Source organism: Gracilinanus agilis, chromosome 2, assembly GCF_016433145.1.
Source record: "Gracilinanus agilis isolate LMUSP501 chromosome 2, AgileGrace, whole genome shotgun sequence".
Classification (NCBI taxonomy): Eukaryota; Metazoa; Chordata; class Mammalia; order Didelphimorphia; family Didelphidae; genus Gracilinanus; species Gracilinanus agilis.
In genome coordinates, this window is record NC_058131.1 from 392,675,571 (window position 1) to 392,689,082 (window position 13,512).

General features: G+C 35.5%; 1 protein-coding gene across 1 annotated transcript in view; it reads right to left on the reverse strand.

Annotated features, from left to right (window-relative positions):
- The window catches only part of HMGXB3 (HMG-box containing 3), a 57,484-nt gene that overhangs the window by 24,275 nt on the left and 19,697 nt on the right, over nucleotides 1-13,512 (reverse strand). Inside the window, exon 7 of the mRNA XM_044664505.1 lies at nucleotides 1,433-1,860. Coding sequence (XP_044520440.1) covers nucleotides 1,433-1,860 — 428 coding nt within the window. The remainder of the gene's footprint in view (nucleotides 1-1,432; nucleotides 1,861-13,512) is intronic.

Genomic DNA, 13,512 nt, shown 5'->3' on the forward strand with positions numbered 1-13,512 from the left:
GAATTCCATGTGAATTGGAAAGACTTCCAGGAACTGATGCAGAGTGAGCAGAGCCAGAAGAACACTGTACACAGAGACTGATATACTATGGTAAAATCGAATGTAATGGACTTCTGTACTAGCAGCAATGCAATGATCCAGGACAACTCTGAGGTATTTATGTAAAAGAACACTACCCACATTCAGAGGAAGTACTACAGGAGTCGAAACAGAAGAACAACAACTGCTTGAACACATGGGTTGAGGAGGACATGATTGGGGATGTAGACTGGAAACTACCACACCAATGCAACTATCAACAATTTGGAAATAGGTCTTGATCAATGACACATGTTAAAACCAGTAGAAATACACATCTGCCATGGGGAGAGGAGGAAATCGGTGGGGAGGGGTGTGTGAAGGGGAAAGTAAGAGCATGAATTATGTAACCATGTTAACTTTTCAAAAAAATAAATATTAATAAATGTTTTAAAAAAATCAACAAACTGCAACCACATCTTAGGGAACCACACCTCTTCTCCCATTCAAAGGCCTAATCCTGGAAATTTGTGATTCACTAAGCAGTCTAATGAGTTGATCCATACTTCTCAGGCTGAAGCCTTAAAGCCCCAGGTTAGCAGTGGGACCAGTAAGATTTATTTGTAAGAGAAGAGACAAGTAACCTGAATGAAGAAAGTATAAGGGGAGTGCAAATATGTACATCATTCTTCACATGGACAGGATAGGAATAAGGAGAAATTTTATAACCAGAGAAGAATGAACACTCAGAACAAAGGGCCAATCTTTTCTCACTAAAAGCAATATGAAGAGAAGCCTGTCACCCAGGGTCTGAAGAAAAACTCACTGGAAATCTTAGGCACATATGGGGCACTGGGAACAATCAAACAGTGGAACAAGTAAAAGGCTTGAAGTCTGGAAAGTTTAGCTGTATCCTTACCTTATCCTATCCTTACTGGGTAACCATAGGCAAAGTAGTGCAGAAACTTTTTATTTTTTGTCACCAGTTCCTAGTGTACTATACATAGTAGGTACTTAAATACTTAGCTCTTTCAAGGCCTCATTTTCCTCTTTTGTTAAATGAGGACTGTCCCCTATCCTTATCTCCTGGGAATGTTAGGAAGACATCAAAGAAAATACACACGAAGGTATTTTCAGCTTCTTGGAGGAGTATTTACCTATAAATATGCACTTACTGCAATGATTCAAAAGATAGGCTATTTAATCAGATTGTATCTCCTCTATATAAGAATAGATGATTTCATGGGCTGTGGCCAATTCTGTCCCCAACAACAAACTCAGCCTTCTGGAGACAGTCATTTTATACTTAACTAAGGGCTGGTGCTCTGGTAACTGATGTACATCTGGAAACTGATAGTCTTTTCTATGTCAAAATGACCTATTTATAGCCCTAGATAGACACAGAACAACTTACCCTGACAGTTTTTTTGCTGTGGATGATGGAAGGCTAGAAGTCCTGGTTCCCTCGGTCAGTAGTGATTCCTGGGGCTGAGAGTTCTCTCTTTCATCTGACCCAGAGGTAGCCTCATGGTCCATACTACGTTTCCTTGACAATGTCACTACTGACGCATTCCCACTCTCAGCTGGTGTTCCTGGGTTAGTAAGGATGTGAGCCTCTGAAATGATGATCTCCTCCCATTCTCCTTCCTGGACAGATTCACCGACAGGTACCACACTCAAGAGCTGGCTCACAGCTTCTGAGTTTTCCAGGGTCACTTTGGAGGAGTTTTCCTTCACAGTCACCTGATGATCCTGGGTGATTGGTTGCTGACTTCTTTTAGAGGCAGGAATTTTGGAAGAGACACTCGAACCCAATTCCACTTTGATTTTGGCTGGCTTTTCCTAAGAAACAAACAAACATCTTCATTTCATAGCATTAAGACCTGAGAATTAAATGGAAAATTTTGTAGCAAAATTCTTAGAGGTGATAACATGTTTAGTCACCTTTTCATTTGCCTCATTTTTTTTACATATAATAGTTTAATTGATAATTTAAACAAACAATAATACCAACATGAAATATAGCAATAATAAAGTACATTGTACATTATTATACTATACAGTAGTTTAACTCAGATTGATGTTACTTCTAAGCTGGTTCTTTGTCCAAGATAGGTCATTTAGGCCATGAGTCACACGCTTTGGGTTTAATCAACACAAGAGAAGCAGGCAACAAAAACAAAGTGAATTCCAATACTTAGCAAGATATAGTAGAAGTAATGCTGGAATTCAAGTTGAAAGACTGTGCCTTAAAACAAATCTTGCTCCTGTTACTTATGTGTACAAGTTATAGAACCCTAGACTCCAAAAGGTAGTTGTGAGGATCAGCTAAGATAATGTATGTAAATTGTTTTATAAATCTTAAAGAGTAGCTATGGAAGTGCTAGCTATTATTATTATTTCTTCCATTAGGACATACGCACTCTGAAGGCAGGAACTAGATTTGCTTTTGTAATTATATTCAGAGTACTAAGCACGATGCTTGGCACATAGTAAGACATTAATATATGCTTTTTCATTCAATCATTTTTTGCAGGATTTCTCTACTTCTTCTTACTCTACAACAGACCCGAATGAATATGCTACAAATTATCTTCTTTGTGGTCTTTTTTACACTCATCTTGAGAACTATAAGTTGTATTAAATTATTTTTCTTGCTGTCTTTTTTTTTTTAATTTTTTTTAAACCCTTAACTTCTGTGTATTGGCTCCTTGGTAGAAGAGTGGTAAGGGTGGGCAATGGGGGTCAAGTGACTTGCCCAGGGTCACACAGCTGGGAAGTGTCTGAGGTCGGATTTGAACCTAAGACCTCCCGTCTCTAGGCCTGACTCTCAATCCACTGAGCTACCCAGCCGCCCCTCTTGCTGTCTTTCTATGAAAAAAACTTGCAACATTTTTTTTTTTCCCTTTTCAAGGAGAATCATCCTTCTACTCACATACCATTTCCTTAATGTTTTACTTTCTGATAAAGGAGTAATGTTAGGCCTGCTAAGAGGTTCTGGGCACTATTTCACTGCTGACTGCAGAGCATAGATGTGTGAGTTCAGTTAACATTTATAAAGTGTCATAAATCTATGAGTCTCAGCTATCTCTCACCATTTTCTACTATTCTACCAATATTACCTTGGAACTAGAAAAAGACCACATAGGATCCAGGTTCATTTTGCATTTTTAATTTTTTCTATGAGTTGCCATAAGTCAAAGAATTCATCACTTATATACTCAGGATAAGCCTCTATAGCAGGGGTCGGCAACCTTTTTGGCCGTGAGAGCCATAAACGCCACATTTTTTAAAATGTAATTTTGTGAGAGCTGTACAGTGTTCAAAGTGCGCGCTCCTGTAACAGCGTCTGAAAAAAAAATTGACTTTATGGCTCCTGCAGAAAGAGCCATATCTGGCCCTCAAAAGAGCCAGATATGGCTCGAGAGCCATACGTTGCCGACCCCTGCTCTATAGTTTTAACTAGGGTACTCCCTAGGTAACAGACAATCTATGATGAGCACCATACCACAGTTCAGTAAGCCCTACCAAGAGTCTGTGTTACCCCCACATAGCCTTCAAGAAACTAGAATCACCCACACACAACAAAATGTTAAGTGATTTATCCAGGACAATCAGGTCAATATGATGAGTCAGAGGTAAAATCATGGAAGCCAGGTTTTCCTGATTCAAGGATGGTGCTCTACCTACTTCTCTAGGTTCTTCTCCTGCTTCTTTTATTTAAAGGTCCTCTTTTATCTAGGTCAAGAATCCATTTGGAGCTTATTGTGGTGTTTGATTTCTGCTTGATTTCCAGTTTTCACAGAATTTTTGTGAAATAATGAGTCCATAACCAAGTAATCAGTCTATCAAATACTACACTATTGTTTAATTGCTTCTCAGTTTTCTGCACTTAATCTGTTCCAATGATACTCTTTTTTTTAATTAACAAAAAAGACTTGATGATTATTGTTTTGTTATATTGTTTGAGATTTGGTTCAGCTAGGCTGTTTTCATTTCTACCTTTTTTCTCCTGACATTTTTTACTTTCTGTTCCTCCAAAAAAATTGCATTATTTTTCTTAAGTCTATGAAAAAATTCAGGTAGTTTGATTGGATTGTATTGAATTTCTAAATAAATATAGATAGTATTGTCATTTTTATTTTATTGAAATGAACCTATCATAAATAGTTAATAATTGTCCAAATAATTAAGTGTGCCATGTAGTTGTTAAATATAATTTCTGTGTGCAGCTTGAAAAACTGACTCCCACTTTTCTCACTGCTTTATCTGTCCCTGCTGTATCAGGCCATTATTTACTTCATAGGATTTCAGTTGGCTTCCTTATTTCTCTATTGTAACAACAATTAGTAAAAATGGAAAAAATTATTCTCTGAATGTCTTATAATCTTCTCACTTATAATTCCATTTGGTCTAAGGTATTTTTTAAGTTCCTTGAGACACAAAGACTTCAGTTACTATGGGAAAAACTTGCTCTTTGACAAAAATATCTGAAAAATGGATAATAATCTGTTAGAAATTAGGTTTAGAAAAATGCCTCACACTATACATCAAGATAGAGCCAAATGAATAGATGATTTAGAAATAAAAGGTCACATCATAAAAAACTGGATGCACAAGAAAAAAAATTACTTTTTAGATCTTTGGGTAGGGGGAGAATTCATGAGTAAACAAGTGATAGAGAGGATCCCACAGGATAAAATGAACAATTTTTATTATATTAAAATTTAAAAGTGTTTTCACAAACAAATCTAATATAGTAAAATAGAAAGGAATGAAATTACTAAGGGAAAATCATTACAACTAGTCTCTCTGATAAAGATCTCATTTTCTAGATAAGGAATTTATTTAAAATTACACAATTAAGAGTCATTCTCCAATAGATAAATGGTCAAAAAATATGAAAAGGTAGTTTTCAAAGGAAAAAAGTCCATGCCATCAACAATCATATTTTAAAATACTATAAATCACAAATAATTGGAGAAATGCAAATAAAAGCTATTTTGAGAATTCATTTCAACTATCAGATAGGTAAACATGATAAAAGAAGAAAAAAAGCAAATATCAGAAAAGCTGTGTAAAAACAGGTATACTAATACATTATTGGTAGAATGATGAATTGTTATTTCATAGAACTTCATAATCTGTTCGCTTCTTCCATTACAATCTTTTTATAAATAACATTTTTATACCCTCTCCACTTTTAATATGATCCAGTTATTGACTTCCATACTATCTCAAACAATATTCTCCACTTCCAGACTGTGAGCAATTCCAATGGCTGATCCCCCATGCACGAAATGCTCTCTCTTTCCTCATCTTTGCCTCTCAATCTAAGCCACAGACCTTCCACAGGAAATCTTTCCATGATCTCTCAATTCTCTATTGATTCTTTCAAATTTATTCTGTATATAGACGGTTTACACAGTTACTTCCATACTACTACCCTATTAGGTTCTGTATTCCTTAGGAGTAGAGACTATCTTTTATCTTTCTTTGTACTCCAAGTGCTTAGGTACAGGACCTGGCACAAAGTAGATAACTGACAAATGTTTACTGACTGGCTGCCTGCATTGGTTCAGCTATTCTTGAAAACAATTTGCAAATATTTCCAGAAAGCTGCCAAACTGTATATACCCTTTGATCCACCTATGCCACTAGTAGACCTAAATATTCTATAGAAATCAAAGAAAGAAGAAAAGGATCAACATGTACAAAAATATTTATAGCAGCTCTTTTTTATGATAAACAAAAAAAACAGAAACGCAGAGGGGGTATCTTCCTACTGAGAAGCAGCTAAACAAATTGTGGCATACAAACATAATTGGATATTATAATGCAACATGATGAAAGCGACTTCAAAGGAAACTGATACAGAGTGAAATGAGAACAAGAACAATTTATATCATGGGACAACATTAAAGAGAACTTTGAAAAACATTAAAATTCTTATAGATGCAATGATAAACCATGTGTCCAAAAGAATAATGACAGGATATGCCTTTTACATCTTAACAGAGATAATGAGCTCAAAATTCAGAAAGATAGATATTTTCAGACACAACATATGTGGGAACTTGTTTGGCAGACATAGTAGCTATGTATTGAGGGGTTGGGCAGTAACGTGGCACAGTGGATAAAGTCTTTTCCACTCTCTTTCTTGTTTATCTTTTTGTCAATTTGTCAAGTTCTAAAAGAGGAAAATTGAAGATCCCAACTATTATGGTTTACTATCTATATACCCTTTTAAATCAATTAGCTTTTCATTTAAATACTTAGGTTTTATACCATTAGATGAATGCATTAAATTGATGTTATCTCTTTCTGTCTTTAAGTTTATTGTTTTTGTTTTATCTTGTTTAGTTTTAATTATGCACTATCTTGAGGTCATGATTACTACCCCATATTTTTATTGAATTCACTTGAACTATAATAAAATTTGCTCTATTCACTCATTTTAATTGTGTGAATCTTTATTTTTTTTATGTATTTCTTTTTTTTTAAAACCCTTACCTTCCATCTTGGAGTCAATACTGTGTATTGGCTCCAAGGCAGAAGAGTGGTAAGGGTAGGCAATGGAGGTCAAGTGACTTGCCCAAGGTCACACAGCTGGGAAGTGTCTGAGGTCAGATTTGAAACAACGTTTCTTTTCAGCTCTGATCTTTTAAAATCAGGAATGTTGACAAGATTTTGGCTATGACATTCCTGGGAATTTTCAACTTGGGATTTCTTTCAAGAAATGATTGGTGGATTTTTTTCTATTTTCACTTTATTCTCTGGTTCTTATAGCTCTGGGTATGCTCTTGATTTCTTAAATGGCAGTATCCAAGCTCTGATCTAGTCGTGGTTTTCATAAGTCTGATGACTCTTAAATTATCTTTTCTCAACCCTAGGTCAACTGACTGAGAGTAGACACCTTAAAATTTTTTTTTCCAATTAAAAAAATGTGTTTAATATTTTTTATTGTAAGAAAGTCATTAGTTTTATTGTTCCGTTCTATTTTTCAAGGAATTTACTACTTGCGAAAAGTTTTCCACTTTCAATTTTAAGTTATTTATTATCTTTCTATTATTTTCCTCCAGAGATTAGTCTTATTTCAACTCTAATTACATCATTTTTTTTACCTCTTGCTTCAATTCATCCAGCTGCCCTTGTAGCCCTTGTTGGCCAATCCATTTGTTTCTCTGTAAGATTCTATCTACACATATTGCTGAGTTATACTATCTTGCTGGCTTCAGTTTCTAAATTCATATTATTTCTTTGTTTTATTTAGTTTTCTTCTGCTTATTCTTATATCCAGGCTTAGTTCACGGAATGGAACAGTATCAGAGCAAGTAACTATCTCTCTGACATTCCCAGATAGGTTAGACATTCCTTGTTTGGTGCTATATTCCCCTGAACCCAAATACCCCTTAGTTCAGCTGTCACTCCTGCCATCTTGAATAAGGTGGTTGATACATCCAACTTAATCCCTGGCTTTTGTCTTATTGGTGTTAATGATATCCTGTTTCTTTTCACTGTACCATCCCTAAAATGAAATTCTGTTGACTATTATATCCTTGATAAGCCCCAGTTGGATGTTTGGAGGTCATGCTGGTTTCAAATCCCATCTATAGTCTTCTTGTGGATGCTAACACACTAAGTTGGCCCAATCACCTCCTATGGTTCCTAGTGCTCTAAAGAGTGAGCATGTGGGCCCTGTTTCCCTGTGCCAATGACATATGGGGGAGGCTCTATCCACTAAGTATTTTCTAATGGCTTAGGATTGGGATCTAGCTTCAGGTTCTAACTATAAAGAACTAATAATAAAGCTTCATAATATACAAACCACCTTGGGAGATTATAGGGGATCCCTATTATTGCACTGGACATAGGACTGAACATAATTTGGCAACTCCACTAACCATGATCCAGGGCAAAGAGAGCTACTTACAATTAGTTACAAGGGGGCAGAGGCCCTCCCTGTGTAGGGGTTACAGTTCTATAGACAAGAGGAGTTGTGGTGTAGAGAGAACAGGGGCCCTACCTGGTTATGGTATAGAGTATAGACCAAGAGAGCAGTGATACTGGATCATACCACCTTAGAAACATTGAAAACTTAGAGGTCCATTCCCCTCTCCTCTAAACTTGACATTTTTGTTATAAACAATCAGAAGAACAAATGAGAGCCAGAACTTTATCCTCTAGGTCTTTAGTAGCTAAGGCAACTCCCCACCTACAGAAGCAACAATCAGGCTGATTCTCCTAAAAGGACCCCCTCCTATGATGATAACTTTATGGGTAGGGTTGAAGAAGCACCAGAGGTTTCTGCCTAGGGGTGAAAAGGAAAGCAGGCCTCAGCACAGAACTCAGACCAAGGGCTCAGGGTCCTTTGATCTCACAGCTCTTAAGCTCAGAAATTGGGCCCTCTCCATAAATACCTGGGGGAGATAGTAGTGTTTTGGTCTATGGGCACAAACAGCCTCCAAACTTCCCCTCAGGTGCCAAGCTCCTTCACTTAGACTGGCTTCTCTGCTTTATTAAAGACAGTTGTAAGAAAGAAATTGCAACTAAAAAAGATTGGCTCCCAGGTACTACTTGGAGAGGCAAAGAAAGAAGCTAATGTAGTGGATTTTATCCCAAAGGCAGCAGGAAATATTATTTCATGGGCTATCTGGTAATCAGATATAGTAGTACTAGCATTAAGTACCTCTAAAATCCCACCATTAAGATAATTACATTTTATATAGCAATACTGGTTGCTAAACATGAAAAGGTAGAAAAGAAATTTAATGAAAAACTTGATAAAAATCCTCCAAGTAAAATCAATATATAATCTATTACTTGACTTCAAAGCAAAGATGATAAAAGGTAAGAAGAGAGAGAAATTTAAGAAAGCATGGTTCAAAAAGGATTTAAAGAGATCAATGACTTATACGGCTAGACGGAAGCATCACTTCTTTATATTAAACTATAAGAAAAAATTCAGATGCCAGGCATGACAAACACCAAGTAACATAAAAATAAGCAGAAATTTTTCACAAATAGGAATTTATTTGTATTGACTGGAGAATCTTTGTTGTTGTCAGACCATCATATTCTCAGAGCTAAGACCAGAATTAGTAAAAAAGCAGAAAAGAAAGAATAATAGTGAACAACTCAATTCTGAAGCAAATTAACTGATCATCAAAAATGGAAAATGTTCAAGAGAAATAGCACTGACCCTGAATAAAACAATTTAAAATATGCTTAACCCATGCAAATCAATCAACATAACAAAGAGAACCCCCCCAAAAAAACACAAAAAACAAAAAACCAGAAAACACCTTAGTCAGGAAACACCTGATTTACTTGACAAACAGAAAGATGTGGCTTCCAAAGGCAACAAACCCTGGAATAGAACATAACTTTTTTTGTGAAAATTTTCAAAGGAGGATGATGGACAATTATGAGCAATACTTTATCACAAAGCAAAAAAGAAATGAAAGATTCTATCAATTTAGCACTCAGTCCAGAATTTAAGAGGACCCTGAAAGACTACACTGAATCAAATGATATAACACTTTTTATTTCTAAGGCAAAGAAAACAGAGATAACAGGATAAAATATTTTATTTCAAAGTAAAATTATGGATTTTTTGCATATCAAATGATACATTTGGTCCTTGCATTTAAAGACAAAACTAGAAAGAGGATAATATAAAAAGGTAAAGATTTATTTTAAAAAACTGTAATAGACTCTTGGAAGCCAAGATGGTGGAATAGAAACACAGAAAGCTGGAATGCTCTGAAAATCCTCTCAAATAAAGCTTAAAATAATGCCTCAAAACAAATACTGGAATGACAGAACCAATAAGGGAACAGAGTGAAATAGTTCTCCTGAAGAAATCAAATTAGAAGATAGTTGGAAAGGGGATATTTCACTACAATAAGAGGGGAGCCCCACCAGCAACAAAGCTGCTCCAAAGAGTACAAGCCACTCACTTCCCCACTCCTGGTTCTGAACCTGGGCCCAAGTCAAATTCAAGATCCTGGGACCCTGCCTAAGCCAACAGCAGAGCACCTCATACTCACCCATTAAAGCTCCAAGTCCTAGCACAAGCCTGCAGTGAAGCCCCAAGCCCAAGTATAAGGTAGCATGCAGTGCCTGACCCATTCAAGTCTAAGGGGAGGAACAGAGTCCATGCCAAGCCTGCAGTGAAGCCCAAAGCTCCATTGCAGGGTAGCCCACAATGTAATAGGTTGGTGAAGCCCAGAGTGAGACTCCAAGCCTTCACTGAGATCCCAAGACCCAGGGCAAGGCAGGCTGCAGCACACCTGGCCTATGTAAGCCCAGAGTGAGACTCAGAGCCCTTGCTCAGGCTTCAGGTGTGGTCCTGAGCCCCAGCACAAGGTAGCTTACAGTGTTATGACCTCTGCAAGCCATCAGCAGTCCCTAGAGGAGACTGAATCAGCAGTGAGAGGTAACTTTCAGAGTTCCCAGCCCATAGACCATCATTCCACCTTAGAAGAACTGAAACTTACAGAAACCCAGAACCAGAGCTGTGGGTAGCAGCAAGGAAAAACTGAAGTTTTAGAGAGAGAGTGCATCCTCTATCTTGAGACCAGAACTCACCTTTAAGGTAAGGTAAGGTAAGAGTTTAAAAAAAAAAAAAAAAAAGGCTAGGAAAATGAGCAAATTTTTAAAAAAAAAGGCTAACCATAAAACTTATAAACAAGGAAGAGCAAGGCACAGACTCAGAAGGGAACAGTGAAATCAAAGCAACCACACACAAAACTTCAAAGAAAAATGGAAATTGGTCTCAGCCTCTGATAGACCTCAAAAAAGAATTTAAAAATCAAATAATAGAGGTAGAATAAAAATGTAGAAGAGAAATAAAAGTAATACCAGAAGAAAATAACAGCTTAAAAAGCAATTTGGCCAAATAGAAAAAAAGGCACAAAAATCCAATAAAGAAAAGAGTTTCTAAAAAAGTAGAATTGGCTAAATAGAAAAAGAGGTTAGAAAGCTCATAGAAGAAATTAATTTCATAAAAATTAGAACTAGGAAAATAGAAGCTAAAAATTTTATCAAGAAACAATAAAACAATCAAAAGAATGAAAAAAAAATAGAAGAAAATATGAGATATCTCATTAAAAAAAAACTGACCTGGAAAATAGATCCAGAAGAAACAATCTAAGAATTATTGGTCTACCTGAAAGTCATGATCAAAAAAAAAAAATTCTTAAATGTTCCAACTTCAGAAAACTTATGTGGAAGACTGTTAGTACATGTAATTGGTTAACTAAAAAAAATTTTTTTAATATACTATAATAAACTACTTACTCCATAAAATTCTTTGGAATCACTATGAAAAATTCTAACAACATAGTCTCAGCTGTACTATTTATAGACAAGTCAGAAATGGCACTAAAGAGAATGACTAGAAAAGTAGTTAGATTAGATCAAGTGTATATACTATAGCAATGTGTTGGAAATGGCATGATCTTGATGGCACAGATTAATATACAAAGTATCTAAAAGAAGGGAAAACACTAAAGGCATGGGAAAAAATTTCAAGTCTTATTAATACCAAAAAAGGATACCAAGAAAATATCATTTTGATAGGAATTGAAGGCATACCACTTTAGGATATTTGTAGAGAATGAGAAGGCTTTCATAAAATATATTCAACAATGGATCACATCTTTAACATTTGATGACTGAGTGAAAGAGATAGAAAATTAGAAGATCCAACAGGAATTACTTTTTTTGATTAAGTAAAAGATTTTTATTAATAGAACAAAATGATATCTTACTGGCTCTTTTTCAAAAATTATCTTATTCACATATCAAAATCATTTAAATTTTTTAAAATACAGAACGTAAATAACATTGTGTAACAACTCTCTGCACATACATTTCAAGGGAGTCACTAAACAGGAAGATATGTATCCTTGCCATGTTGGATGGAAGATCCAATTTAAGGAAAGATTTCCTGGGATGGTAAGGTTTTCCATATGCTCTTATTTGGTAGATGTCAATCTACTGATTGAATAAACCCTAGAACAGTGCAGAGCTTCTTAGAAGACAATTTTTTAATCACTCAAAAGAGTATGACCTGGCTATCCATAAGGAAAGACTAAGTGGCGAAGAATGAAGGTTACTGCATGAATCTGAATGGACAACCAACAGAGCCTATTTGATATCTGACAAGAAATGGACAGATAAAAGAGATGAACAATAAGCTGGTCTAAGAACTGAAAAAGAGAATGTAATTTATTTCCTTTCTGAAACAGCAAGATTGCTTTAATAATACCAAACTTCTCATAAAAACAAAGGCCCTTAAAAAAAAAAAACCTTTCCTTCTATTTTAGAATCAATGTTATATATTGATTCTTAGGCAGAAGAGCAGTAAGGACTATGTAAAGGGGTTTAAGTGACTTGCCCAGGGTCACACAGCTAGGAAGTTATCTGAGGTTACATTTGAACACAGGACTTCCCATTTCTGGACCTGGTTCTTTATTCACTGAATCACCTAACCACCCCAGGAGGCCCATATATTTAACCAATATTCCAGTTAATTAGTTAAATTCTGTGCAAATTATAATACACCAATTTGCACAAATTTAACTAAGTGGATTTCATTTAAAGAGTACTGTGAAAGCACATGATGGGTACAAACAGGTTACAAAATATAACCAATAAGAAACTCTAAGGAATCACAGGAGCAGAAGATATAATCAAGAAACTCTAATGATAGAAAAAGAATATGGGATGACCATGTGGCAAGAATAAGGGATGACAGGTGAACAGAATAGCCCAAGTGCTCTACTAGAATCCTTTAAATGTCAAGGGAAATCAAACATATTAGATGAACCTCCTCTGTGAAAGCTTATGGGGGTGACACAATGGAAGCAGACATGGATGAGCTGTAATCTGTATCAGTGCAAGAAATTTCCAAAATGATTCATTTGAGTACTGTGACTGAACAAAAAAAAAAATGAAAGGGATCTAGAAGAAGCGATCACTAAATTACTGGAGATATTATATGCTTGAAGCTCATCGCCAGATTGGTAGCAAGGTGCTAAAGTTTGAGCCATTAACATATACTTAGTCATGTAATAAGGTATATTGAACCTTATTATTTATTGGTATTTGTATTTACCAATAGTTGCTAGTGATGTGGGCAGGCTCTTAAATTGATGTGATCCTGGGTTGACAGTTGGGAAAAAATGGTTGTTCTAAGCAGTTGAAGAAAAATCCTGCTCAGATTATTTATATAAAACCCTATTTATTATAACTTTTAAAATGGTAAGAAAGGGAAAGGAAAAGGAAGCAGGAAAATACCTATAGTAAAATATTCCCTAACACTAATAAAATCTAATCTATATTTCCCTAAATTCTGCCTCACAAAAGGCTTCTTCTTGATTAGCAAATGTAATCTTCCTTATTCTACATTATCTAACTAATTCCTCAACGATGTATCTATCTTAAAACTAAAATATAATTTTAAAAACAGTAATAGATAAAACC